Source organism: Wolffia australiana, chromosome 3 (assembly GCF_029677425.1).
Source record: "Wolffia australiana isolate 7733 chromosome 3, ASM2967742v1".
In the NCBI taxonomy this organism is placed as follows: domain Eukaryota; kingdom Viridiplantae; phylum Streptophyta; class Magnoliopsida; order Alismatales; family Araceae; genus Wolffia; species Wolffia australiana.
Genome location: NC_135837.1, coordinates 1,239,470 through 1,265,688, shown reverse-complemented (window position 1 = coordinate 1,265,688; position 26,219 = coordinate 1,239,470). Strand labels below are relative to the sequence as shown.

At 36.1% G+C, this 26,219-nt stretch overlaps 1 protein-coding gene across 1 annotated transcript; it reads right to left on the bottom strand.

Moving 5' to 3' along the window:
- Positions 1 to 494: 494 nt before the first annotated feature.
- Positions 495 to 2,894, bottom strand: LOC144700554 (hypersensitive-induced response protein-like protein 1). The gene is made up of 5 exons (XM_078571986.1): positions 2,738 to 2,894; positions 2,366 to 2,561; positions 1,838 to 1,958; positions 1,571 to 1,759; positions 495 to 1,043 (listed from the first exon to the last, which is right to left on the bottom strand). Exons 2-5 carry the CDS (start codon positions 2,552 to 2,554, stop codon positions 685 to 687), a joined length of 858 nt encoding a protein of 285 aa, XP_078428112.1. The 5' UTR covers positions 2,555 to 2,561; positions 2,738 to 2,894; the 3' UTR covers positions 495 to 684.
- Positions 2,895 to 26,219: the final 23,325 nt, after the last annotated feature.

Genomic DNA, 26,219 nt, shown 5'->3' with positions numbered 1-26,219 from the left:
TGCAATATAAGAGGTTCCAAATTCATAGTGCAAATTTCATCTTTCGTACACAATTTGTTCTTCATAGATACTCTGAACCGGAAACGAAACAAAAAAGCAAACTGTTGATAACTTTTGAAAATTAAATGATGTGATCAGCATCTTTTATAAATCATCCCTCATCCATTTCTCACTAAGCATTTAAGCTTGGAATAGCCTCTCTAATCTGGTGAATAAGATGGATAGGAATATTGATGGACTGACAGATAAACATAAAGATAGATACATACATAAACAGAAAGACAGATACATTGATAAACATAAAGATTCATCGACAGGCACATAGATAAAGAGAGAGATAGATACATAGACATGTACACAGATAAAGAGAGAGATAGATACATAAACAGGTACATAGATAAACAGAGAGATAGGTACATAGAGAGATAAATAGATAAAGAGGAAGACAGATACACATATAAACAGAAAGATAGATGCATAGAAAGATACATAGATGAACAAAAAGATGGATTTATACATAATACACAAACAGATACATAAGTAGAGTTTTAGTTATTCTGAAAGATACACATTTTCACAATGAAGGCAGCCTGCGCAACTTATTACAAAATCTTCTGCTCCATCGGGTGGAGTAACAATCTTCATTTATGTAGCAGCCACCCACCAAGTGGTGGACAAGAAACTCTACTGGCTAGTGGAGGCTTGGAGGAGACCTCTGCGGATCTGGGTTGCAATATCCTGAACGGCGCCTGGGCCGTGTGGGATGAACACCGAAGAGGACTTAGACGCTGCGCCAATCTCCTTCATTGTATCAAAGTACTGCGTAATCAAGACCATGTCCATCACGTCCTTTGCCGTTGTCCCAGGAACGTTAACGGAAAATCCAACGACGCTTTCTCTTAGCCCGTCTATTATTGCCTGGCGCTGCCGGGCAACGCCAAGCCCAGCGAGATACTTAGACTCCGCCAACCCCTCCGCGCGTTTTATCTGCAGTATCTTCTCCGCCTCCGCCTTCTCGTTTGCCGCCATCCTCAGCCTCTGAGCTGCATCGTGAAGGAAAAGTAAAATATAGTGTAATCGATAGATTCTAGGTTTCTCATGAATTTCTGCTCCTTCAATCCGTCAGCCACTCGTGCTAGAAATTTTCGAGAAGAATTCATGTGAAATCCCAGTTCGAACGACTCTAAGGAAAAAAAATTCCAAATACAATAACTTCCAGTCGTGTTTTTCATGAATTGCTGCTGCTCCAATCGTTAAGCAACAGTTGGTAGGAATTATCGAGAACTCAGATGAATTCTACGTGTTAACGAATAAAAATGCTTACAAATATATAACTGGAATTTCCAATTGTGCTTGATCTTTCCTCATTGAAGAGGTAAATATATTTTTTGTCGCTTAAAAAAACTCTTATATAGAAATTATCTAACTGTATTCGGATGAACTCAAACAGCGTCAACAAATCTAAATGATGAAAATTTTGATAAACTATTATGCAGGGGTGTTAGATCTTTATAGCTTCAGAATGTAATATATGGATTAATTGAGATGAAAGCGTTAAGCGAGGTTCAACCAGCGTTAATTTCATTCATGGCACGCTTGACTTGGACGTCAGGTTCTATGTCAACGATGAGAGTCTGAACAATCTGAAATCCGTAGCTCGACATGGCTTTCTCAAGTTCTTCCTCTACCGCTCTGGCTATATCGTTCTTCTGCTCGAACGCATCGTCCAGATTAAGCCTCGGCACGGTTGCCCTAATTACTGAGACAAAGAAGAAAAACATATGTTTTTTCATTTCCACTAATTTCATTTCAAGTTCTTCAGTAATTTAGCTCTCACCGTCAAAGACATAAGCTTGGATTTGATTTCTCGTGTCACTCAATTTGTAGAACGCGTCGTTTGCCTTTTCCCCAAGCGCGCGATATTGTATAGATGCCACCACGTTTACGAACACATTATCCTGACCATGAACACATTATTCTGCCCGCGAAACATCGATTTGTAAAGCAGTTCCATCTTTTTAACAATCAACGAATAAGAAGCGATTGAAAGAAGGAACCTAGCGAATAGTATTAAATCACGAATGGGCACATGGTTAAATCAAGAGTAGGATTGCATGTTGAAGATGATTAAATCTACCGTTCCCGATTACATTTGCAGTACGGTTAAGTCACAATCTACTGCTTATAAAACTACAAATACCCTAACTTGTAACTGCAGGATTGCCGTCTCTCTCTACTTCATAATTATTTTCAAGATTAACATTGTAGATTTTCGCGTTAGGGGGGAAAAAATCCAATCACAAGATATCATCTAGACCGTAAACGGAGAATAAGTTGATATATTTTGCAGAAAGTTGTTAATTACCTTAGTTTTTGTCTCGCATTTCACGTCCAATTGCTGCAATCGAAGAGTAAGGCGACCGGCGACTCGCATACCCAAGAACCAGGGCAAGAAATGGCAGCCTGGCTGAAGAAGATCCTCATATTTTCCAAATCTCTCGGTAACTGCCACAGTAGACTGATCCACTTGAACACAGCACAGCAGATTGCCCATGTCTAATCTGCAACGTTGGGGATTGTGTCCTAAACATCAGTAACTTTTAAGGATTTTTAGAACATGAATGGTTTCGGCGAGAACGATGAATTAAATGAGACACGTCTCCACTACGGAGAAATCGAAACAAAAATTAAGTAAAAATGAAACAAAAGGAAAAGTGAATTTCATTCAGATGCTTACTTCGGCTGAAGGGAAACAGACACCGGCAATAGAAGAAGAAAGTAAAGATGAGATGCACTAGGAAAAAATTGCCCTTGTATTTATTCTGCGTACTGAGCTACACAAAATCACCAAGAAAAGGTTATAGTCAACGCTAAAAATAATGAGAAATTGATACCCAATTCCACGGCAACTTCCGTATAACTTAAGTTGTGGGGCAGAGATCCGCGTTGACTTTTAGAGAATAGATGGCAACGAAACTTCCTGCGTGGAAGTTGCTATCTCATTGTGCTTCAGCGGGTGAAAACCAAGGAAAAGAGAGCGCGTTAAACACGGCAAAGACAACAGTAGTCCATTGCGATAAATGATTTTTTTAACCACGCGCCGAACTAAAAATATCACGAATAGAACATAGTTGACGGAGAGAGTAGAACATTGGCATTAGGTTTCGAGACTCCTCCGCATTTTGCTTGCGTGAAGCAAAATGCAGAGATTATTTTAATATTACCATAATACCAGAAGGTCTAGAAACCTCGCAAGATTTCTCCCATCAGTAAAAGATTATTTTAATATTCCAAAATTTTAATTGGTTGAATTTCTCCTTGATTGGTAAATTCAGAAATATCCAACAGAAGACATCCCTTTCAGACGTGAAATATTTCACATCAGATCGCGTGTACAGACGGAGTCATAGCTGTCCGCCTACCTTGATTATCTACTTTGAGCTAATTGTTGTTCTTTCCAGCAAGCTCAAACATTAGTTTTCGCTCATCATTGTTTATCTCAAAACCCATTCTTTTGGCATACTTCAACTCCAAGTTTTCGCAAATGCATGCTCCTTAAAACATTAAGTTTTTGTTTCAATGACAAAATAGGTCTCCGTTTGATTATACAAAATATATTTCTCACACGCATCTTAAACTATTAATCCAGGATGACCCAAATCATCAGAAATGAGTTCTGCTTTTTTTACATTTTGGGGACAGATCTTAATAAATCTTTAATGGATCACAAGAATTGCACAAAAAGTATTATTCATAGCAAATGTATCATTAGTTGTTCATCCAAGATAGGTCATCATGTATATTAGAAAGTAACATTTTCTAATCTTTTTGAAACGATAAACCAGGTTGATCCCCCAAAGATCTTTTTCGGTTATGACTTGAAAATTATACAATAGGCCTCAATAGGCCAATGGAAATTTTTGAAAATCAGCCCAAACAAGCATATTTACCAGAGGTCGGTTTTTTTAGTGTAGCTTGTGAAAATTAACCTTATGCTTAATGATAAACTGAAAATTAGAGGTGGAATCACATTGTTGAGAATTTAGTTTAATCAATAGAATGTATAAACCTACAGTCGTAAATAATTTAGTTAACTAGTGAAAATGATTGTCGACACTGGGAACAGATGTTAGGGAAGGAAATTCTCTTGATTGGGTGAAGTCGATGAGATTAGAAAAATTATGTAGTGCGTAGAGGTTAGCGGATAGGGAGATGAGAGCGAACTATAAGATGAGAGATGAATAATTAAGGTTTTAATAATTAGGGTTTTAATAATTAGGGATTAAGATGGACGAAAATAGTGAAATGAGATGTGATCATGACGAAGGTGAGGTAGGTGGTGGATACGGTGAATGATGTAGTGATATTGAGATGGGATGATGAGTGGAGTAAGGATATAGTATTTTTGGATTAAATGGGAAACATAGAGGTAGGTGGCAAGATTCTGATGGTGTAGGAGGAGACGTGAAATGGATGAGAATAGATGACGACGGAGTGGAGAAATGATGGTAATGTATGAAGGTGATGGATGATGAAGATGGTTAAATGAACTAAATATATTGGAGGTGATTCAATTTAAGGAAAAAGCCTAACCTCAGATCCTTATATTTTTTCAGGATCACGAAATCTTCTTGCTGAAGATTGATCTTCCCACTTATCTGTTGAACCTCTCCAAGCATTAGAGACACCAAGGAATACCTGATGCACCTTCAAAACATCACTTTATTTCAATCTTCCTTTGTAGGAGGAAGTGAGATTAAATATATATTTTTTACAAAGATCAGGGCTCAATTTATAGATCCAACCATATGGATGGATAGAGGATGAAAATACAAAGCTGCCATCAAAATTCAGCTCAATCTGAGTTCTTGATCGTCAGACATAAAGCCTAGAAGTTGGATGATTCCTTGCTGGTTATTTAATTCAAATGTTTCTCTCTCATCATCCTCTTTAGTGCCGTCATACCATTCAGTTAGGGTTTTTTCTCGTCCAAGTATTTAATGTGATTGTTGGCTGAGATTCTTCCTCATCATTCACAATTGATCACTCTCGTCATGCCACATGTCACCCTGGAGAAAAAGACACAAATATAATGATGTCATACTTCGTCAACAACCTTATCCGATGGATAATTCACAAACGAGAGATGTAACTACATGATGAAGTGAAACCTAAATGGATGTATTTGCAGGCTCTGATTCGTGGGGAAATTTGCCAAGCTCTGAGATCATAGTGGACGACTGATGATGGTGACGGTGACCTTCTGACCCTTGTTTGGCGTTTGCACGTAACGGACGGGCTCGAACCATACTAAAGAATATACTTTGTTTGTAATTTTTTGATATATTCTCTCATCAAACTAACCCAAGCGCGGTAGAGTGCAGCTGAGAGATATAATAAAAGAGGTAGTTTACTGACGAGCAAGGGGAACGAAGTACCTTGTCTGCGGTGTCGCTTGTCATCTGTGTCTTCGTCGGTGCGTATCGATGCAGGCTCGTGTGGTGGAGAGGTGCCAAATATGGGCACGACGTCGCTCAACCGGCGGCGATGTCGCAGAGTTTGAGCTTGACGCATGAGCTAATAGAGGGCAAAGAGGGAAGGCGCAACGAGGTTTGAAAGTGGTGCAGGATGCAGCATGATGCAGACACCGGTAACAACAACGACACTACAAGCAATGACAGCAGCGGTAGGGTAGCGCGGGATGTTCACGAGTGCATAGCACGGCGCGGGTGTGGATAGGACAACAGTTTTAGCTGCGTTGGCGTTGATGGGATGAAACTATTTGACACTGGTCAGAGCCTCCAATGTTCGGCGATCGAGAGACTCTGGTTATCCGCACACAACCCACTCATCACGGGACGAAGGATCAGGTAGTGGCAGGTGTGGGTGATGCTGTTGGTGCAAGGACATCAGCCATTGTAGTGCACCACGACTTTTGGGGAACGTTGCCCGATGGACGCTAGACTCTAGTACAAGTCCCTGGTGTCACGAGTGCAAGCGATCAGGGTTGTAAGAGGGTTGGACGGGGTGATTTGATGCCAAAGGGTCATGTGCCAAGGAGATCACTGTTGGTGCAGGTCATCGAGTGGTGTTGGAGTGTGCGGGCATGGCCCCTGAAGTCGCTGGTGCAGGTCATCGAGCGGTGGCAGTGGCAGAAGGTCCCCGTCGGCGTAGGCAGGCGTTTGGGACCTAGGCATTGAATCCAGTTGTCCGGCACAGAGGATACACGCAAGTCAATCGGGAATGCCCCGATGACCTCTGCGGGAGACTTAGTTGTGATGACCGCAAGTGCACCAGGCGATTGCAGAAGGCGCACAAATCACCCGCGGTGCATCCTGTTTGTACGGCACAAGAGATGCTATCTGTGCTCACTAGGTCAACCACGTCGAAGCTCGTTACTATTCCACGAGCAATGTAGGGGCGATGATCACAAGCTCACAGGAATCCACGACAGTGGGCATGTCAGACCATGAAGGCTGTGCTCGGAAGGGTGATCCAACTTCGAGGGAAAATTGAACGCGAGCGAAGGCGTTGGGAGGTATAAGACAGTGCACGGTGGATCAAGGTGGAGATTCCCCTCTATTGCCTCCTCTTTTCTCTCTTGTCTCTTATTCTTCTCCCTCCTTCCTCTTACCCTTCCTCTTCCTCCTTCAGGAGTGAGATCTGATAACTGAATCAAAATAACTTCCACAATACCAGATCTGAATAGAAGGTGTCCATCATGGCCTTATATAACGCCAAGATGGACCCATTACAAAGTTCACATGAGGGCCCTAATAAGGAACCCCTTTTTACAACATCAAAATTTTAAAAAAAACATAGGAGAAATCTTCAAACAATTCGAAATAAAACAACACATAAAATGCGATGATACGGACACGTCATAATGAGTACGGTGAACTCGTTGTGATGAATACGAAACATGAAATTGGATGAATGAAATCAGATAATTAAAACGCGACCACGTGCACCGACGTGCTCTACCCGGCGTATTTAATGCCGGGCGCCTTCATGGATGCTTTGGCATGCTGGTTAGGCTGGACACGGACTGGCATTGATGTTGATGATGGAAAGGATGGGCTCCGATGACATTTCATCGATGTCATTTAGGTGCACTCCAACAGACTCGCAACTGATGTGGTGTTCAGCGCGTGCCATGTCAGCGGCATTCTTTTTTAACAGAATAGGAGTGTGACACATGTGCGCCACGTGTACACATGTGTGCTACATGTACACATGGCACGCATGTGTCTCGTGATACATAAGTGCCACTGCAACTTTTGACCATTCCAAGGAGAGAGGGGAAACAATAAATAATATTTTTATTAGCTTTGCCTCAGTCCCTGAAACACATTTATTGCCAAAAAAGCTGTTTTTTTCTAATTTTTCCACGTCGCCTGCGCTAGGAAAAAGTAAAAGGTAATTCTTAGACATTAAATCCAATTATGACATCCCTAAGCGCGATGCCATTACTCCTTAGCTAAATGATTGACTGATACCAATCATTAACAGAGTTAATGGTTGGCCGTTGCCAATCATTATCTCCAGCTATGATTCATCACCATTCAACAAATCAAACTGTGACATGGCGTTGCGACATTAAGGCATTAAAATATATTCATATCTATTTTTATGAAAATAAAGGCCCAAAAATATGAACAAATATTTAGTTTGACTTAAAAAAGTCATATATTTACAAATTTAATGTTGAAATCTACAATGTTATGAACTCATAAAACATTGACACTCATAAAACATTGAACAGTAGGAAAGGATAAGCATGAAATGAATCTTAAAATACTACTTCAATGTTACATTAAAAGAGTGCAAAAAGTAGTTAGGTACATATAGAAAAGATGATTAGAATAAAATATAAATTTCATTAATATATCTTGATTTTCGGATTAAAATTTTAATATGGTATATCCACTTTAGGTACATTTATCTGTTATCTAGTCGAGTGATAGCTATCTATTCATTATGTAAGGGTTTTAATGTATATTTTCAGCGGGGGGGGGGGGGGTGTTGGAAATTCCATTATATTTTCTAGCATACACATTTCTTAGGAAAAAAGGAATATACGAGTTTTCTAAAAAAAAATCTAGCGGTTTAGGTATCTGCCTCCAATAACCAGAATCCACTTTGATATTCTGGTAAAATGTAATTTTAATTTATGTTTTAAAGCATTTATTTATATTATCGACATACATTTTATGTAGTCATCCATTTCTACAGATTTATTTTGAATAACTTTCAATTTTTTTTTATTTTCAATATGAATTTGGCCTAGTCAGGAATGATTAGCTTTTCACAATGACTCCTCTGTGACATTTATACATATATTTAACCTTAATGATTTATATTTTATTCGTCTGTATGTAGGCAAGTTAACTTTGACGCAAAACTGGAACAAGAAAGTGAGATATAATAATATTTAGGCATGACTGGTGAATTTTATACAAAAGAAAGGATGCGTCATTTATTTTTATTATTATTAAATGACATGGTGAATTTCTCTCTGTTAATAATAAAAAAAAACCATGTCATTTAATCTAGTGAAATCATCTTCTGCTGCTGCACATTCTTTGGACCTGTTGTTGTGTGCTCAACGACTCACATTCTTTGGACCTACAAACTAAGCTGAAATTCCTGATATATTTGATATGTCTGGAATTTTTATGATATATATAAAATATATAATATTTATATTTACCAGCCCACAAACGCCTAATACTCATTTCAGTGTTCTTCCATGTGCCTCCACTAGTGACTAAGCTACCGCTAAGATAATATTTTAATGATATTCATCTGTTTTTAAAATATTAATTATCCATATAAAATGGAAAAAGTATAAACGATTCCTGCTTTGTTTTGAATCAACCCCTTACGTGCATGATATCGATTCCATACTAATTAAGTGGAAATTATAATTCCATCATCAAATATTATGGTGAGCACTAAAAGGTAAAAACTCTTTCATTGTGGGAAACATAACTCTATATTTTGATGCATAAAATATAATAAAAAGGTAAATTTACATTAAGATATTTTCAAAAAGGTATTATGAGATATCATTAATTGAAATTTAAGAAAATTAAAAGAGATATTTAATTTATGAGATTATTTATTATCACCTTTATGGTTTATAACTAGTTTATTTTAATTTATATTAATGTAAGATTAGTTGATAAAAAAATAAAAAATTATCACACGTTAAGACCTTTGGTTTTAATGATAAACATATATATTTTTCAGTTATTAAATATATGGAATCATAAAAATGAAGAGAAATGGATCATTATGAGTATTTTATATGTAGTTAATGAGTCTATTGTAAACCGACATACATAGAGGGTATGACACATGATGCACTATTTTCTTCCATTTGAAGAAAAAAATAAACTTAAGAGCTGGAACCTAGTTTTTACTCTTAGAATGATGGAAAATATGTGGCAGGCAAGTCAATCACATATTCCATTTCTCGTTCTATGTTCATTAATAGAATATATTGATTATACTACTCATGCGGTGCTTATAATGAAGTCCAAGAATATATGATGAGATCATAATACAGAGATGACTAGTATTCAAGAATGTGTTCCAAATATTCCTATTCGAGGGATACTCGAGAAGGATATCTAATTATTTAGATAGAATACAACTATCTAGCCTCACTCATGTGACGAGTATGAAAGGTCTGCAAGTCATTAGTGTGAAGACATTAAGGATAAGTCATGGGTGCTCTTTAGTGGAAATATTTCACTGAATTAATCCGCATGAATCCCTGAATAGTACTATACCAAAATATTAATCAGGTTGATTCACTCACAGTTGTGTAAGTTGTCCTTGAACCTAAGACATTGATGCTAGACGTTGTTGAGGATGTCGTCTGGTCGACACTGAGTATGATGGCTCGGTGCCGATAATGGATGGTGGTATGGAACGTTGACAGTGTCATTGTCTGACAGATGAAACCGTAACGGGTTAATGTAACAACGAAGAGATGAAGATGCTTCCTACATGTCGTACGTGTAGGCTCTGACTCGAGGAAGGTGCCGAGCTCTGCGCTTGGATGAGGTCGCCAATGACGACGACGGTGGCCTATAGAACCTCGTCATATCGACGAAGACATCTACGACCAAACAGAATCAATCCGTATGGCTCGCACGTAGCAGACGTACTCGGCTGTACTAGTAAGCCGCTCAATATGTCATAGTTTCTCTCAATTATTCCTCTCTCACCTACCTAGTCCGAACGCGGCGGAGTTTAGACAAAATTATACTGCAGGAGATAATTAAACGAGCGATGGGAGAGACCAGCGTACCTCGTGGACGCTTGGCTCGTGGTGCCGAATTTGTCGACACTCGGCCGTGGTCGGAGCGAGTGTAGCGGAGAGGAACCGGAGAGCTGACGATAGCTCAACAAGTGCGGTGATGCCAGATCGATGGTAAAAGTTGGAGGAGAGAGGACGTTGGGAAGACCAACGACGGCATCCTGGGCTCGAGCAACTCTGCCAAACCCATCGGACTAACCTACGGTAGGTGCCCCGAGTGGTCGTTCAGCAAGTGCAAGCAGAGGTCAAAAATTTGCCGGCAGATGGCAACTCAGATGTTCCACAGATCTGCGGCCATGTCCAGTCAGATCCCGATCAAACGGTCGTCAATTTACGCCTCCATTGGCCGACAACAATGGGACCTCAATTCCCGGTCTGAAAACGAAGGGGTGGCTACGGTTAGCCCCCACCTAGGTAAACCAACCAGGGACCAAGACGTCTAGGTAGATCATTGAGGGCTGAGGAGACTGGGGGGGGGGGACTTCCCGCATGCTGACCTGGAAATTACGGTGACGGCGAGGCTCTCGGCGTCAGGCCAAGGTCCTGGGTTGGTGGATCGCTCGAGGGGATTGTCGGAATAAATGGGAGTTCCCGTTGGGGTGGGTGTTAGCGGCTTCGCTGCTTCTTTTTCTCTACTTTCCTTTTTTTTCTTATGACTGTTTAAGATCCCAGCAGACTATGGCGAAGGGATAGATCAAATTGTCGTCGGGATCTTCAACCCACGGGAATTTGACTGGATTTCTGATTCTTCAGCACCTCGCTAGATGGTCACAATGTCTGGTGTGCCTCGTTCAAGGGAGACGCGGCGAGAAGCAATTGTTGACCAAACGATTGCGGGGAGAGGAAGAAATCCAGAATTAGCGTCCGGTGCCGATGGTAGCGTAGCTTCCTTTGCTTGTCCCTTCCACGGTGGACAGAGCTGTCAGGAGCTTGAGAAGAGGGGGGGGGGTGGGCATGAGGGAATTCTTCAGAACCACCCCTGCTCCTTCCAGCTACTTCCTCCCTGGGGTGCCTCTCCGTCCGCCTCTCCTCCCCCTCTTTTCTTCTTTCTTGATGGAGGGGGTGAGCCCAAAAGAAAATGAACAAAAAGCTCTCTTTGATTTCTCCTGATCTAAGGGGGCTAGGGCGCCCCCCTCTTCTCTTATAAAGGGGGAAGAGGTCGATGGGCCACCCTTAGTGGGTCAATGAAAAAAGGAATAGGGTCTATGAATGGGCCCCATTACACATAGAAGGGGGAATTTAAATCATAAAAGAGACAGACAAAAGGAGAAATGTGGGAGGGGGAGTCCAAATTGCTAAGGACCTACTCCCCAAGTCAACAAAAAGATGGAGTAGACGAGACGTGTCACTGTGCGACAAAAATAGAATGACAAGACGGAAAAAACAGAAAACACGATGAAAGAAACAATGAAAATGAAAATTTGATAATCAAGCACTTTCACCCGTCTGTCGACGATGGTGGCAGGCAACGCGGATGACGTCGTCGATGATCCTTGATGGGTTGCGCCATCGTACACCAAAGACATCTTGTGGACGTACAATTGTACTTTGACTATGACCTACATGTTCTTAATCATGAGACTCTAAATATTCTTAGTTTCAAGTGCATCAACAAGTTCACAAATATGTTTTTGTGGTCAAGAAGAGATATTCTGCCCTCGGTATAAGAGGAAACAACTCAAGGAAGACAGTGTGATTATGTCCTTGGCCAAGGTAGGGAAATATTGGCAAAGATTTGTCCGATAATTTCCAAATGCATGACTACTAACTCAGATGATCAATTATGGTTTCACAATTGACCATACCTTAAGTCATCTGAGGAGCATCAAGTTTATGAGGGACTATACGTTATGACAGAAATGCTCCATGAATGAGTCAACATATTCCTTTGTATCTTCTAGAGCACAAGGTGTAGCTTCACACTCAATGGATTAGAGACTCGACATATCAATTGGGTTAAATTAATCTGACATGGAGTAATCTTTATGATGATATAGTAAATTTAGAAGGCAAGTAAAGGTTGTGGGGCCACTAGAGTCGTTAATTAGACCACTAGATGGATCTAAAGGGTCACACATAAATGGTCTTTTGGACGTCCGAAGGTAACTTTAAGTTTGGGCTTCTTTATGACAAAACCCACCTAGTATGAATAGGGGATGACCCTGAGCTAAATTCACCCGGGCCATAATTATTTATGAGCATTTTCATCTTTCTCCCTTCTCCAGATAACTACTCTTTATTCCGAATGTGATCATAATAGTGTAATGACGATAATGGAGGTTGAACGAAGCTCATTAAGGCGAATGAGGAGATGCAATGTGCTAAGGATCACATGGATTCTTCTAGAGGCTTCACAGACGAGCAGCGCCACCTTACTTGTTTGATGATAGAAGGAATCATAGATGTGATCCGTGTAGAGGTAATTTATTTCAGGATTTTCTGATGTTGTTATGACTCCATTTAAGTCTTCTGTTGCTACTTGTTTTAAGTTTATCGTCCAGATTAAGGCTCTAGAACCCAATATACATGTGTCATATAGATAAATAAAATCACCATTATGTATGGTGCCACAAGTATGTTTTTTTTCCTAATCATGTTTTAGGCACATCTGTTCTCTATTCATGCTAACATCATTCTAAATTTTCTATTGCAGTCCCATCTCAGAATTTTGTACTAACTGAAAAACTATCTAAATAACTAGCTAGTTAGAAGACTAGCTGAAAAATCAAGTTGACATCATTCAATATGACTTAAAATTTACAAATGTATGCATAAATATGATGTGGATTGAATATGGATGAATTTATATGTGTAACCCCATCTAATCAGACATTCCACATCTCATTGAATGTTTGTTAAGATGGATATATTTACTATCATGGATGTTTGGTGGTTAAAATGAAGTCCAAGATGTTGAGATCATAAAGCATAAAATACTTATATGATATTCTAGATGGGCATCAAAATATCCATATTCAATAGAACTATTGACTGATGCGAATACGATAAATATAGTTGATGTTGCAACCATCAGGGTGGGTACATAAACAATGGTAATGAGTGGTATTTACAGAAATGTTAACTGAATTGATCCATATGAATTCCGAGGTCATTTTACACTTTAACAATTCAACAATTTATCGATGTATTAGAAAATTTATTTGGCCTTATGACACCAAAGACATCTCGTAGACCAAAAGTGGTGATTTGATTATGGCTAAAAGTCTTGATCTCACGATTTAAGGAGAGTTAAATTGAAGCACAAAACCCGTCTTACATTTTATACTTTAATTGTGTGGTCAAGATGGGAATTTCTATCCTTGGTATGGGATGAGGCATCTTAAACAAGAGAATGTAATGATCATTGATCAAGGAATATGATGATGTCCCAATTCATTAACCTAAGGATAATTGGTTAGGAATTGTTGACCATATCATAAGTCATTCGATACACATGAGAATTAATAGGTACACGTTAAATACAGACATAAGGCTTCCAAGCAAGGTGTGATGAATACCTTTGCCATGATGAGAATCTAGTGTACCTTGGCACCTCACTTGCTGCTGATACAACCTATCAATCAGATTAAATCAATCAAATATTAGTGAATCAACATATCTTATGAAGTTAATTGATTAGATGAACCAATAAATAATTATTAGGATCATGGAGCTATTCAATTCAGTTGTAAATGGGTTTTGGAAGATATTAAGTAATATTTGTTTCTATAAAGCCTTATTGTATAGTATTTCTTTAACCCTCCTCCCTGCCTCCCTACTTGGGTGCCCTCCTATATCTGTATGCCCATAAATAAAAGAAGATCATCATGTACTAATGTCAGTGCTTATAATGTAAAATACAATGGGATTGACGTGCTGAAAACTACGTAGATGCATCTATAGTGTACACACTCGTGTGGCTCATCAGGGCTCATTTGAGGAATCAATATGGCAACAAACACAAGGTCATAAAAACATGATGATTGCTATTTTGGTTTATATTTTTTGTTATAAACATTATAAACATATGCACATAAATATTCTTGATTCATTGAAAATGATAATGAAACCCAAGTGAAATCCCCAAAATCCTTCAAAATATAAAAATGGAAATGTTGATTCACCTACGGTAAAATAATGAAGTAATTGTATACTTAGGCTGCTAAGTTAGTCTCTTAACAGAAATACTATTTCTATCAACGAGCACTAATAAATATGTTAAAAAATGTCAAATAGTTTTCTTGAGGTCTAAAACAATCCCACGATTTATTAACTTGGTGTAATTAGTATGCAAAATCAGTCATAAATGTGGTTAATTAGTGGGCTTTAACCATGAAATTATTCAGATAATATGGATAAAGATCATGGAATAAGTATCAAGGTAAAATTTAAGCCAAATTTGATTATTGCTTAATTAAATTGAGGTAAAAAACGGCATGTTGAAATTTGAAGTTTTAAAAGTGAACTTTCAAATCGATGATTAACATGTCAAAAAATTATATGGGTCCATAGACTGAAGTTTATATATTTTGTACTGAGTTGATTTGTGTTTATGACTGTAGTTTACTTGCAGAATGTTTCCAGGTTTTAAATATTCCTCAAAACAGCCGCTCAAATAATCCAATTCATATCCTTAAATTGATTGTATAGGAAATATCTTATATTTCTCTCTTAGTTTTTATGATAATAAAAATATTAATAAAACATTTTTTTAGATTTTACAAGACCTTGTTTATAAATCAATATAGATTGGGGTACCTAAATAAAATAATTTTCTAATATAAACCATTATGCTAATGTGTTATCATCCTATTCTTCAAGTTATTGGAAACCTTTAAAACTATAATAAAAATAATTTATAAAAAGATTATTTCAATTGGAGGGATAATGAAGTCCTCCTGGATATGTTATCATACTACAATGATTCCTCTCTTTATACATATACTCTTAACATTTCTGTTTGAGGGATACTCTCTCAAAACATCAAAGTATCTGAAACTATGAACACTATCTGATCCTACTTTGACAATTAGTATGCCAGATCACCTGGCCATTAGTGTAGAGAAAATATGAATAAATGATGGATGCTCTGTAGAGAAAGATTTCAATAAATTGATACATACGAATTCCTAGTTGATGTTTTGCCTACATCTAAATTATGTTGATTCATAAAATAATCATTGACTTGAGAAGAAATCTGGAATAAATCCCTGAGTAGGTAGTGGAAATATTATAAAAGACTTTTTTAAAAAATGTTCTATAGGCGCATTCAACTTCATTGTTATTAACCAATCTTAATACATAATTACCACAAATTTTTCAAACATTATCATTTATTTATGTAATTTAAGAATTCATTTTTGTAAATTTTATGCACGTTATTATTTATTCAGTCATTTGCTCATCTTTGTGCGATTCCACTTAATGAATGATTTTTCAGCTTTGGTTTTGTTCAAGGTCAAAACCTTGTGATCTAATCATTATTTTTGAGTTCATATTTTTTCAGGAGTGGGAGTGAAAGAAATAATGAAAAACAGCCAACGTGTATAACTCTCAAGTGAAAAAGAACTGAACCAATCCAGAAAGTAAAATGATTGTGGGAAAAAATTACCCAATTCAGACTTGTGGATTAAACGATATGGGACTTTAAAGTTAGGAGAAAAAAATGTTTTTTACATTTTCCATGGAGACATTAAAAAATTGATTTTTGGCACCTGGCAGGTGACCCATGGCAAGGCAGTGATAACAGAAAGTACTGCATGACCATGAAGATTAATATTGTTTACTTTGTTTTAATTTTACCCATGTGGGATTAATAATTCTTGTTTTTGTAGAACTTATGGAAGCATCCAAAAGGGGCACAGATAGGAGATCTTGGATTTGTGGAGCCAATTCCTTAGATCAGGTTAACCAAGGCTTACCAGCATTACGACATGGGATGCTCTGGGTTCTACGCCCTAGATCAGCATTACCAGCATTAATAGACACTCAGCATGTCCCTTTTCACTTACATTTTTGTGGGGGCATGACACAATCTGGAAAATTGTACCCATAATAAATGGTATGGAAGGCTGAGTGGACAGCATGCTTGTAAGGCGAAATAGAAAAACACACACACAAAAAGCTCTATCTCTCTCTTTTATATTTTTATTGTTGCGCCACGTGTGATGGTGTGGGCATTTACACTAGATCCGACGAGACCTATGTGTGGTGTCCTATTGTCTTCCTTTTGTACCATATTTGTTAAGCCCTCCTCATTGTTAAGCCCCGTTCAACCTTTGTTGCCATCTTTACGCTGTCCCGAGCACATCGGGAGTGGAGAAGAGTCATGGGGACAGGGGAGAAGAAAGGGAAGGCCTCTGAATAATTCTCGCCTGGGTTAATTTAATTCAGGACCTAACCCTATTTATACTAAGGTGGTAGTTTTCATAAAACCCCCAAAACTTAAGTATATCTTTCGACGCCCAAAAGACCATTAGCGTGTGATCCTCTAGGCCCTTATATTAGTCTAGTTAATGACCCTAGTTTCCCAATAACCTTTATTGGATTCAAAATTAATTAGCTATATCACCATATAGATTAATTATTGTTGGATATATTTAACCCAATCAATAGGTTGAGTTTCCAACACATGGGGTGCCCACTCAATAGATCAATTCAGTGATCTCTTTTCACTAAAGAGCACCCACTATCTACTCTTAGTGTCTCCACACTAATGGCTACGGGACCAGCCACACTCTTCATATGAATGAGGCTAGATTGTACAATTCTATCTAGATACTTTGATGTCCGTCTCGTGTATCTTTTTTATAGGAATATTTAGAACACATGCTTAATGACTAGTGATCTCCGTATTACGATCTCATCATAATTCACTTAGTCCGATCATGTATTCATGGACTTCATTATAAGCATCACACATGCACAATATTATGTTAAATTAATGAACATGGAATGCGATGTGGAATGTGCGATTGGCTTGTGGGCCACATATATTTGTATCATTAAGTTCAGGTGGAATCTGCTCTAGGAGCTAAGATTTAGATGGATGAAGGTGGTCTTTGAACATAAATCTTACATAGAAGAAAGTGGGATGAAATACCCCAATGTTGTGCTAATGATAAGCCTAAAAATGCACGTAAATATGTCGTTGATTTGGCATTAGACTTATACAATAAAATTTATAATTTCCCTTAATCACTAAATATAGAATATAGAGTAAGCAAGGGGTCAAACCATAGGGAGGCTACAAATAAGTATTTTTATCCAATTTCAATGAATTAATTCAAAGATGAATTAATTTTGCAATTGATAAATCTTAATTATGCTTAATAATGTTTTTAATCAATCAAAATTAAGTAAGACTTAATTTTGTTTCTTATATATTTCGGTCAATAACCTCAAGATAGAAATATTTCAATTTTAAGATCAGATTGATTCGGATTATTAATTTCCCAATTATTATAAAATTTTAAGACAATTTTTATGAATTAAAATTGGGAATTTAATAATCAAGAAAGGGATTTTTAAAATTGGACTTCAAGATGGATGAATTTTTGAATCAAATTTTATTTTTAGGTTTTATATATTAAATTAAATTCCTAATCAATAAAAATCGAAATCTAGAGAGAGAAACTAGAAAAATTAACTTAGAGAGAGAAAGTGAAGAATTTGGGAAAAGATGAAATCCGACCCTAAATTAAAAATCCAATGATGCAGAAATGTCCTAAATTGATGTAGAGTTAAAGATCAAAAATCATATCTTGAATTAGAAGCAAAATGCAGTGCTAATTTCATTCAAAACCAACTTCTAGGGCATGTACATTTCGCCCATGCCTTGGCGTTTTAGAATCGTTCAAGAAGAAGATAGAAATACAAATCAGAAACTTACAACTTTGAGTCTAGAATCAAGAACTGTTGACTTCCAAAGCATCCCTTGTGTCCTTCCTGGCCAATTCCTTGGAGAGAGCTTCAAAAAGTCATTTTCGCCCATTTCTAGACCTCCATTTAAAGATCCAGCCGTCTGGACTGTAGAGGGAGAAAAGACAAACCTACCCTCAAAATTTGAGCCAATCGAACATCTAGATCTCAAGATATCAAGGTTTTAGTGAGGATTAATCTAGGCTGTTAGATTTAATTTATCTCTCCTCCAATAAGTTAGGAAATGGCGCTTTTCTATTGGTCTGAATGCCTTTTTTTTTATTTTCCCCGTCCTCGGATTGTGCGCTGTCATGTGGTTGTCTGTGTACGCTGTCCACAATCATTGGAGAATAATGCGTCTCCTTGAACGGCTATAAAGAAGCCACATCACTCTTTAGCCAAGTATTTAAAGCCCTGTAAAAAATATTTCTTCACTGAAATGAGGTTAAATTCCATAAAAAATGATAAAAAATAAGAAATAATAGTAAAATCAAAGTGTAAGTGATTTATCTTCATTTTTATATGATAACATCCAAATATAGTCATTAAAACACATAAATATAATGTAAAATCCATTAATTAATCAGCTAATAGGATTGTTTCCATATTTAATTAGGTAAGTAAAAAGTTATTACATCAAATCAATTCATATTTACATTTTTTGGTTAATTTTTTTAGTTAGATAATTGAGCCTTAATCATGCTTTCTCTCCCCTCATGCATCATTTGCTCTTTCTAACTTCTCTCGATAATTTGTTGTTTAATTTTAGTCAAACTGGTACATTTTTTGATTTATTGGAAAGCTTATGGACTATTATTTTTAAATCTTTTTTCACATCTATTTTTGACCCATTTAGGTAACCAATTTTATGAGTTATCTCATAGTGTCTGAAAGCATTACGAGAACTCCCAAATCCTGGTGGATTAGACCTTGACTCGCGACTATGCTATGTTTTAATCGCAATTTCAGCAAGTTTGAGTCTGTTTTATTAACACATAAATTAGGTTTTTAATGACTGCATAACATGCTTGTCACGTATCCAAAGTCATTCGGGAGTATTACATGGATAAATGATTATACATAAGTGGTAACCAACCATACTAAAGCTTCCAATCAGGTACTAACTTGGAAGCCTGCGAAGTAGAAAGTAGCCCCATAGATTTGGTCAAATTTTTGATTGAATACTTCGTATATGTGTCCAGAATTTTGATTCATAATTTCAAAATAAATACAACTGATATCTTAAAATTAATAAATAGAATGAAACAAAGCCCTAGAGAGACACAAGCGTAAGATCCATGAATGTTGGTAGATATACTTTAAGGATGTTTTTTAAAAGACTTAAGATAAGTATTTGTAAATGGGTTCCCGTGCTAAATAGACCTGCATGCCCCTTAACAAGGATAGCTGACATAGCCAGGTGGGTGCACCAGTTAAAAGGAGGACTACAACAGGTTAATCCCAGTAGTTAGTCCAACTCTTAAGAAGATTAAACATCTTGAAGAAGAGCTCTCCATTTCTGCCCATAGCCCTTGACTTCATTGTATGACAACGAATTTCAAAAAAGAGGAGTGACCATAGGCCATGTGGTGGGCGTTGGACCATGAGATTGACACCCATGTGAGGTTTTTACCAAGCATTAAACGGGTTGTTTGACCTCCAATATTTTCCATCTTCTAACTGACATCTCGATAGCGTGAGACCCTTCCAGTTGCTAATCAAGCCGAATTGGAGTCCAGCAGATATCCAAGAATGTGAGCCTGGATCTGGGAAAATCTAGAGGAGATCCAAAACAGCCTAGATATACACCATCATGGAGAAAGGTAGGAAGAGCCAATCACTGAAGCTTAGCAATGATGATTGGTGGCCCCACACTCCCCCTGCCTTAATCAAGAAGATTCCGGTGAGCTCTTGTACTCATCTCGGTAGATCTTTGGTATTTTATCCTTCAACATTTCATGGATTTTATTTAAACCAATAGCCTGGATCTTGAGGAGATAAAAAACAGCCTTGATGTGCACCATCATGGAGAAGGGTAGGAAGAGCCAATCACCGAAGCTTTGCAATGATGATTGGTGGCCCCACCCTCTCCCTTCCTTAATCAAGGAGATTCCGGTGAGCTCTTGTGCTCATCTCGGTAGATCTTTGGTAGTTTATCCTTCTACATTTCATGGCTTTAATTTGAAACAATAGCTGAGTTTGATTGAATCATATTTTAGCAGATCAGCCTCTTAAAGGCATTTTGAGAAACACCTTCTTGGCATGGAGCATTATTCACGATTCTCCACTATTCTTATCAATTTCTCTTAAAAAAAACAAGAATATATATTAAATATTTTACCTTAGTAAACATCATGCTATTATTGTAATCTACCCATAATCATGTAATATTATAGATATTCACCTCTTAATTACTGTTATTAATCCTTAATATTGTCTATTAGTCTCTCTCTGTCTACCCAATATTTGTGATTACCCTATACAATTAAAAATCTAAATTAGTCTATTGATATTAATCTGAAACTATTATAATTGACATAGTTATTTATCGACTTCATTAAGCCATATATAATTCAATAATCTATTTCCCCTATTTATGATAATTTTTATTCCCTTTCTTATTCTCTGCTTCATATTATAAATTTTATACTCTCTACCTACCTAAATCTCATTATCCCTCACTATGTTTTCTATGATATCTCATACATGATCACATCTCAATTAAAATGCATAAATAGTTGGTGTATGATCCCTATTATTATTCTCCTTTATCTTATATTATAAAACAGTTTGATTATCCTAGTTCTCCTATATCTATTTTACTTATGTGAATAATAATACAAACAAAAAATTTAGTTATAAAATTATATCTTCTACCTTTCCCTATCTCTTCTGAAACTCTTGCCGCCTCTTACCACCTCTTTCCACTCAGTACTTATCCTCTTAATCTTCTCTATCGTCTACTTGTTACCTTATCCGTTAACTTACCAAAAAATATATATTTATTTTATTATCATTATTATGATCTTAATATTTCAAACCCTAAATTATTAGATTTATTTCTAAAGGCTAGACCCTATTGAGATGACCTCAGTTCAGCTATACATATCTGATTGAGTTTTGTATGATTACAAATTCATTTGATTTAGGAAAATTAAGTTTAAAATCATATTAAGACCACAGTTTGCCTCTGTCATGGTAACTATATCTTCACTGATAATAACTAGCATAAATGAAATCATTAGGAAATGCGTTGCATAACCTTTAGAATGAATTAAAGATACAAAAAGTTGAATGATGGGATTTATCCGACTTTGATTGATTAAATGTTCATTTTAGATAAATAATAAATATTCACTATTCATTCTTAAACAGTCATGGCACAAAAAATACAGTAATAAATTTACAAAAATATTAAATGTTTAACAGGATATGGTTATTAATAATATCTATTTATTGGTAGATTCTAAGGGCATTATTAAGGTGAAACTGTGACATAAATTTAAAGCCTAAGGATAAAATTGACTTTTCAGGGATTGAATCCACCATCTCTCGCTTGTCATTAAGTGGGGAGAGCTCACAAGGATAGAAAGAGGAAGAGAAATGGACACTTAAAGATTTCTGGCTTTGGTGAACTTCTTTTTGCACCTATGCTAAGATGGTTGTCAATGCCACGATTAGGAACTTGTAAACCATAGTGAAAGTTCTAATATCCATCCATCACACATATTTGAAGTCTCAGGTCAAAGGACCATCCATATGCATCTACATAATTTATAGCTACATATAATACGTTTCACAGACTCAGACAAATTAATGTGGTGAACTTTTTCCCCTGAAGGCAACTTGAGATTCGTCTTATTGACTCCGCACTAATGGCTATGGGGATGGCTCTACTCATCATATGAGTAGGAATAGTTATTGCTATTATATCGGTGTCCTATCTCAATTATCCTTCCGAAAAGAATATTTAGCTTACATCTTATGACTAAAAATTTCCAAATTATTATCTCACTTACATTGTTGGATAATGTATGCATGAACTTTGTTATAGGCATCATATGTGCATTATAATGAATGGATGGTGTGATCAACCTTGAAGGGTACATGGGAAGTGTGATTGGCTTGGGTGCCACATATATTTCTATTATTTATTGGATAAGATTTCCAAGATTTGGTGGAAAATGGATACTCCTATACGAATATTAGTCACTTACTGAATTTTCAATTTTATAAGGTTACCATTTTAATTTTGAAACTCTTGAAAGACCCTTTTTTATGCACTTTTGGTCTGCCCTTTACGAGCTACAATTTGGGTAGTTTTATGAGAGATAACGATCTGATTTGGCGAGTGAGAGCCTATCCAGAAAGTGTAACTCCAATAATTAAAATGACATCAATGATGTAAACATCAACTTCATTCCTAACAAAGCATAAATGCTACACTCAAAATGATAATGTTTAATCAATTACAATCAAACGTCTCCTAAACATAAAGTTCGATTTCAGGTACTCTCCCAATATAGATATTACACCCATTAACAATAATGCCATCGATGACATTCAGAATACAAGAAAAAAAGATAACGGGTATGAATAGAATCACAAGGATTCCAACAACTCAAATTAATGGAAAGGATAATCTGCATAAGAATTATGGTTAAGTGAGGAGAAAACCAAAAATTATTACCTAGAAAACATAATTACTGATACAAAATGAGAATTTAAATGGGCACAAAATGTCCAATTCCTCTTCAGCATTTCCTTCATTTTGAAGGCCAGTCTTATAATGAAGGGCTATCTTGTAATGTAGTCTATTGTTATGGTAACTGATACATATTTGATGAACCATACATTATGTCATTTAAGGCCTCTGGTTTATATAACAATATTTATAATTTCTTTATGGGCAAAAAGTGAGCAAGGGATGAAACTACAGGAAGCAAGTATTGAATAAGAGATTTCTAGTTTCTTTTAAGTTCAGGTACTCGCCCAATATTATAAAGATATATCATTTAAAGCCGCTATTTTGTACAAAAATATTTATAATTCCTTATAAGAAAAGAGCGAGGGACGAATCTACATGGAGCAAGTATTGAACAAGGGATTTTATTATTATTATATTTTTGGAATTTGGTATTAATTTTCAGAATTAAATTAAATATTAATAATAAAAATTAGGGAAAAGATTCAAAATAATTATAGAAGGGCAAAAAATATTAATCACATATAACCTAATTTATTCAGATTTCATGATATTTTTACGGTAGAAAATGATAGTTAGTGTAATTGAAAATACTTCAGCCGGTGCTTTGGGAGCACTTGGTGATGGTATACAGAGATTTATGTGAGTGGAGAGGAGGAAATGAAAGAGATATCGTGCTGATTGTGATGGAGATGATGCCAGATATTTCCCAATGAGCGATGGAGCAGGGGTGAGTGATGATAATTTTACCATCACTGGTGTGATAGAGATGGAGGCGGATACGCGCTAACAGAGGGTGGAGTTGAAGCTGGTGTGTAAGGGCGTGGCTTTGTATGAGGCTATTACTACAGAGCAAGTCTGGTCATTTTTCCTGAATAAAAAGGAAAAAAGATATAAATACAATAGCTCTCACTAACACCATCTAAGATGAGAGTGAAAACCTAGACTACCAGTGATGATTACCTTGGAGAAAGAATAAAGATATGAGTCAGAAAAATATGAAGATCACACTAACCTTATGTCACATGCCCAAAGGGTCAAGTGATACTTTTTCTTCAAGTTTCTTGATCTGAATGTGACTCCTCCAATACCTTTCTCATGGAGTACAAGAATGGAACCCAATAAGATTTTGAAGTTCCATTTAATCATTCAAAATTAGGAACCGAAATGGTACCTTTTTTAAAAGGATGAGGGCCTCTATTTATAAATAAAAAATATCTGATGGAACTGGTCTCACAGTTTCAGCCAAAAACTCTCACTAGATCATTACAGCAATTTGAGGCATGCAACTTTCTCTCTCCTCTTCTATTTGTGATGGATTGCTGGTGAGAGCACATTTATAGAGTTGAAAAGTCAAAAAACTAATGAAAAATAATTAAATAAATTATAATTTATTTATAAATTTATGAAATTATGTTCTTTATAAATTCAATGTCCACGATTCCATAAAATACTATATAATCAAGAAACATCCAAAAGGTATTCTACAAATACATTAAACCATTCAAAAGTATTATATAAATCCAATATTATATTTTTATGACTTATAAAAAATATTTTTTTCATGAGCTTAATAAAATAGAATAGTTATAAAATACCGAAAAACTAGGAAATTTGGAACTTGACTCTAAAAATGTAATAAACAGTTTGAAGCCTTAATAATATGGATTTATGATTACTTCAATGGGAATAAACACAAAATATACGTACTTAGTATGAAAATTAGCATGTTATTTGTGAATATCAGTATTCTAGCATGAAAATACTAAAGGCCATCCAATTGACTTTGTGATATTTATTTGAGCAATAATACTGATGTTGCTCCTAAAGTTGACATGAAAATTTAAAATTAAAATGATACGAATGATAAAATAAAAAAGCTCCTAATGTAGTTCCATAGTCAAGTTGCTTTTACAAAAATCATGTGTTCTGGTAAATGTTTAATTTGTACCGGATGTTTAATAACATTATCAATAGTTTCTCAACGCTATTAAATTAAGTGAATTGATTATGAATATGATAAGATTTACATAACAGTTATCAAAATTTAGGATACTGAAATAAACTAGATGAACATAATGACTAATATCGTCATCTTTATGAAAAAAGGTAAAGGATTTGGATCATTAAGGTGAGAGGTAAAATTATATAATTTCAGTATTCAATACCCTTAACCATAAGTCAAGTTTTTAAATCTATCATATTTGATCCTAGTAGTTAGATTATTTTAAGAGAAACTCTTATACACAGAATGAACTATTACATGAAAATTTATTTCTTATTTAAAAAATATAAGGAGACTTTTTGAAGCATCACTAATTTTGAAACTTTTGAATTTAATTTGAACAATCTAGGCTATTTTCCAGATTGAAAATTTTTGCTTTTGTTAAAATGAGAATTTCTAGTTTCTTTCTCGTAAACATATAAGCTCTGGGCCACCACTGCTTGTTGTGTGTTGTATATATTTTATATATGTCCCCTGAAAATAACTTGTCAATAAAAAAACTGAAATACCATTTTTCCTTAAGTATTATTTTGATGTTTTTGTGAGATAACTATAAGAAGGACACCACCTGATTTAGTCAAAGATATGTCACTGATCAAAGGGACATGTACTGAATTGAATCTGTCAGTGCATGATTCATTAAAATTATTTGCAGTGAGTTAAATATCGCTGACATTTGCATAAAAAAATCCCACAACTTCAAACATATTGTGAGGGGAGGGCATTCAAAAGCATAGGAAATTTCAGGAAGACAAAGACTAAAATTGGATGGGTATTTCTTGTGTAGTAATTTAGGTCATCTTAAATAATATAATACATTTTAAACTCAATTCCATTTTTATACATCATTTGCCATAAAAAATCTCCTGTGTACAATGGACCAGTCCAATATGCCGATGTAGTAAATGACTCTACTATCCCAATGATTATTCATTCTCCAACCCTCTCAATGACTATATCCCAATTTTGGATTGACTAATCCTTTATTGATTTTACCCACTCAATCGGTCACCAGGGCATGCAGTTCCAAAATACACTACATGTCAAGAAGGCACATCAGAGTTCGTCAATTATTTTACAAGACACGATACTTAAAAAATCTCTAAACTAATTTAGTATACGGTCCGATATCCAAGTTTGTACTACTATAGTGGGAAACAATGAAGAAAATGCTTTTCATAATTTCACTTCATTGGTTTTGGACTTCACCGCAGCATGTTTCTTGAGGTGTCTTCTTATACTATCAGCAGATGATC

What these genes read in the sequence shown, in the direction of transcription:
- LOC144700554 (XM_078571986.1), bottom strand. Translation starts at nt 2,554, where the DNA reads ATGGGCAATCTGCTGTGCTGTGTTCAAGTGGATCAGTCTACTGTGGCA. An exon ending in AATGCGAGACAAAAACTAAG is followed by an intron (nt 1,959 to 2,365) that starts GTAATTAACAAC and finishes GTTCATGGTCAG; the next exon opens with GATAATGTGTTCGTAAACGT. An exon ending in CATGAATGAAATTAACGCTG is followed by an intron (nt 1,044 to 1,570) that starts GTTGAACCTCGC and finishes TTCACGATGCAG; the next exon opens with CTCAGAGGCTGAGGATGGCG.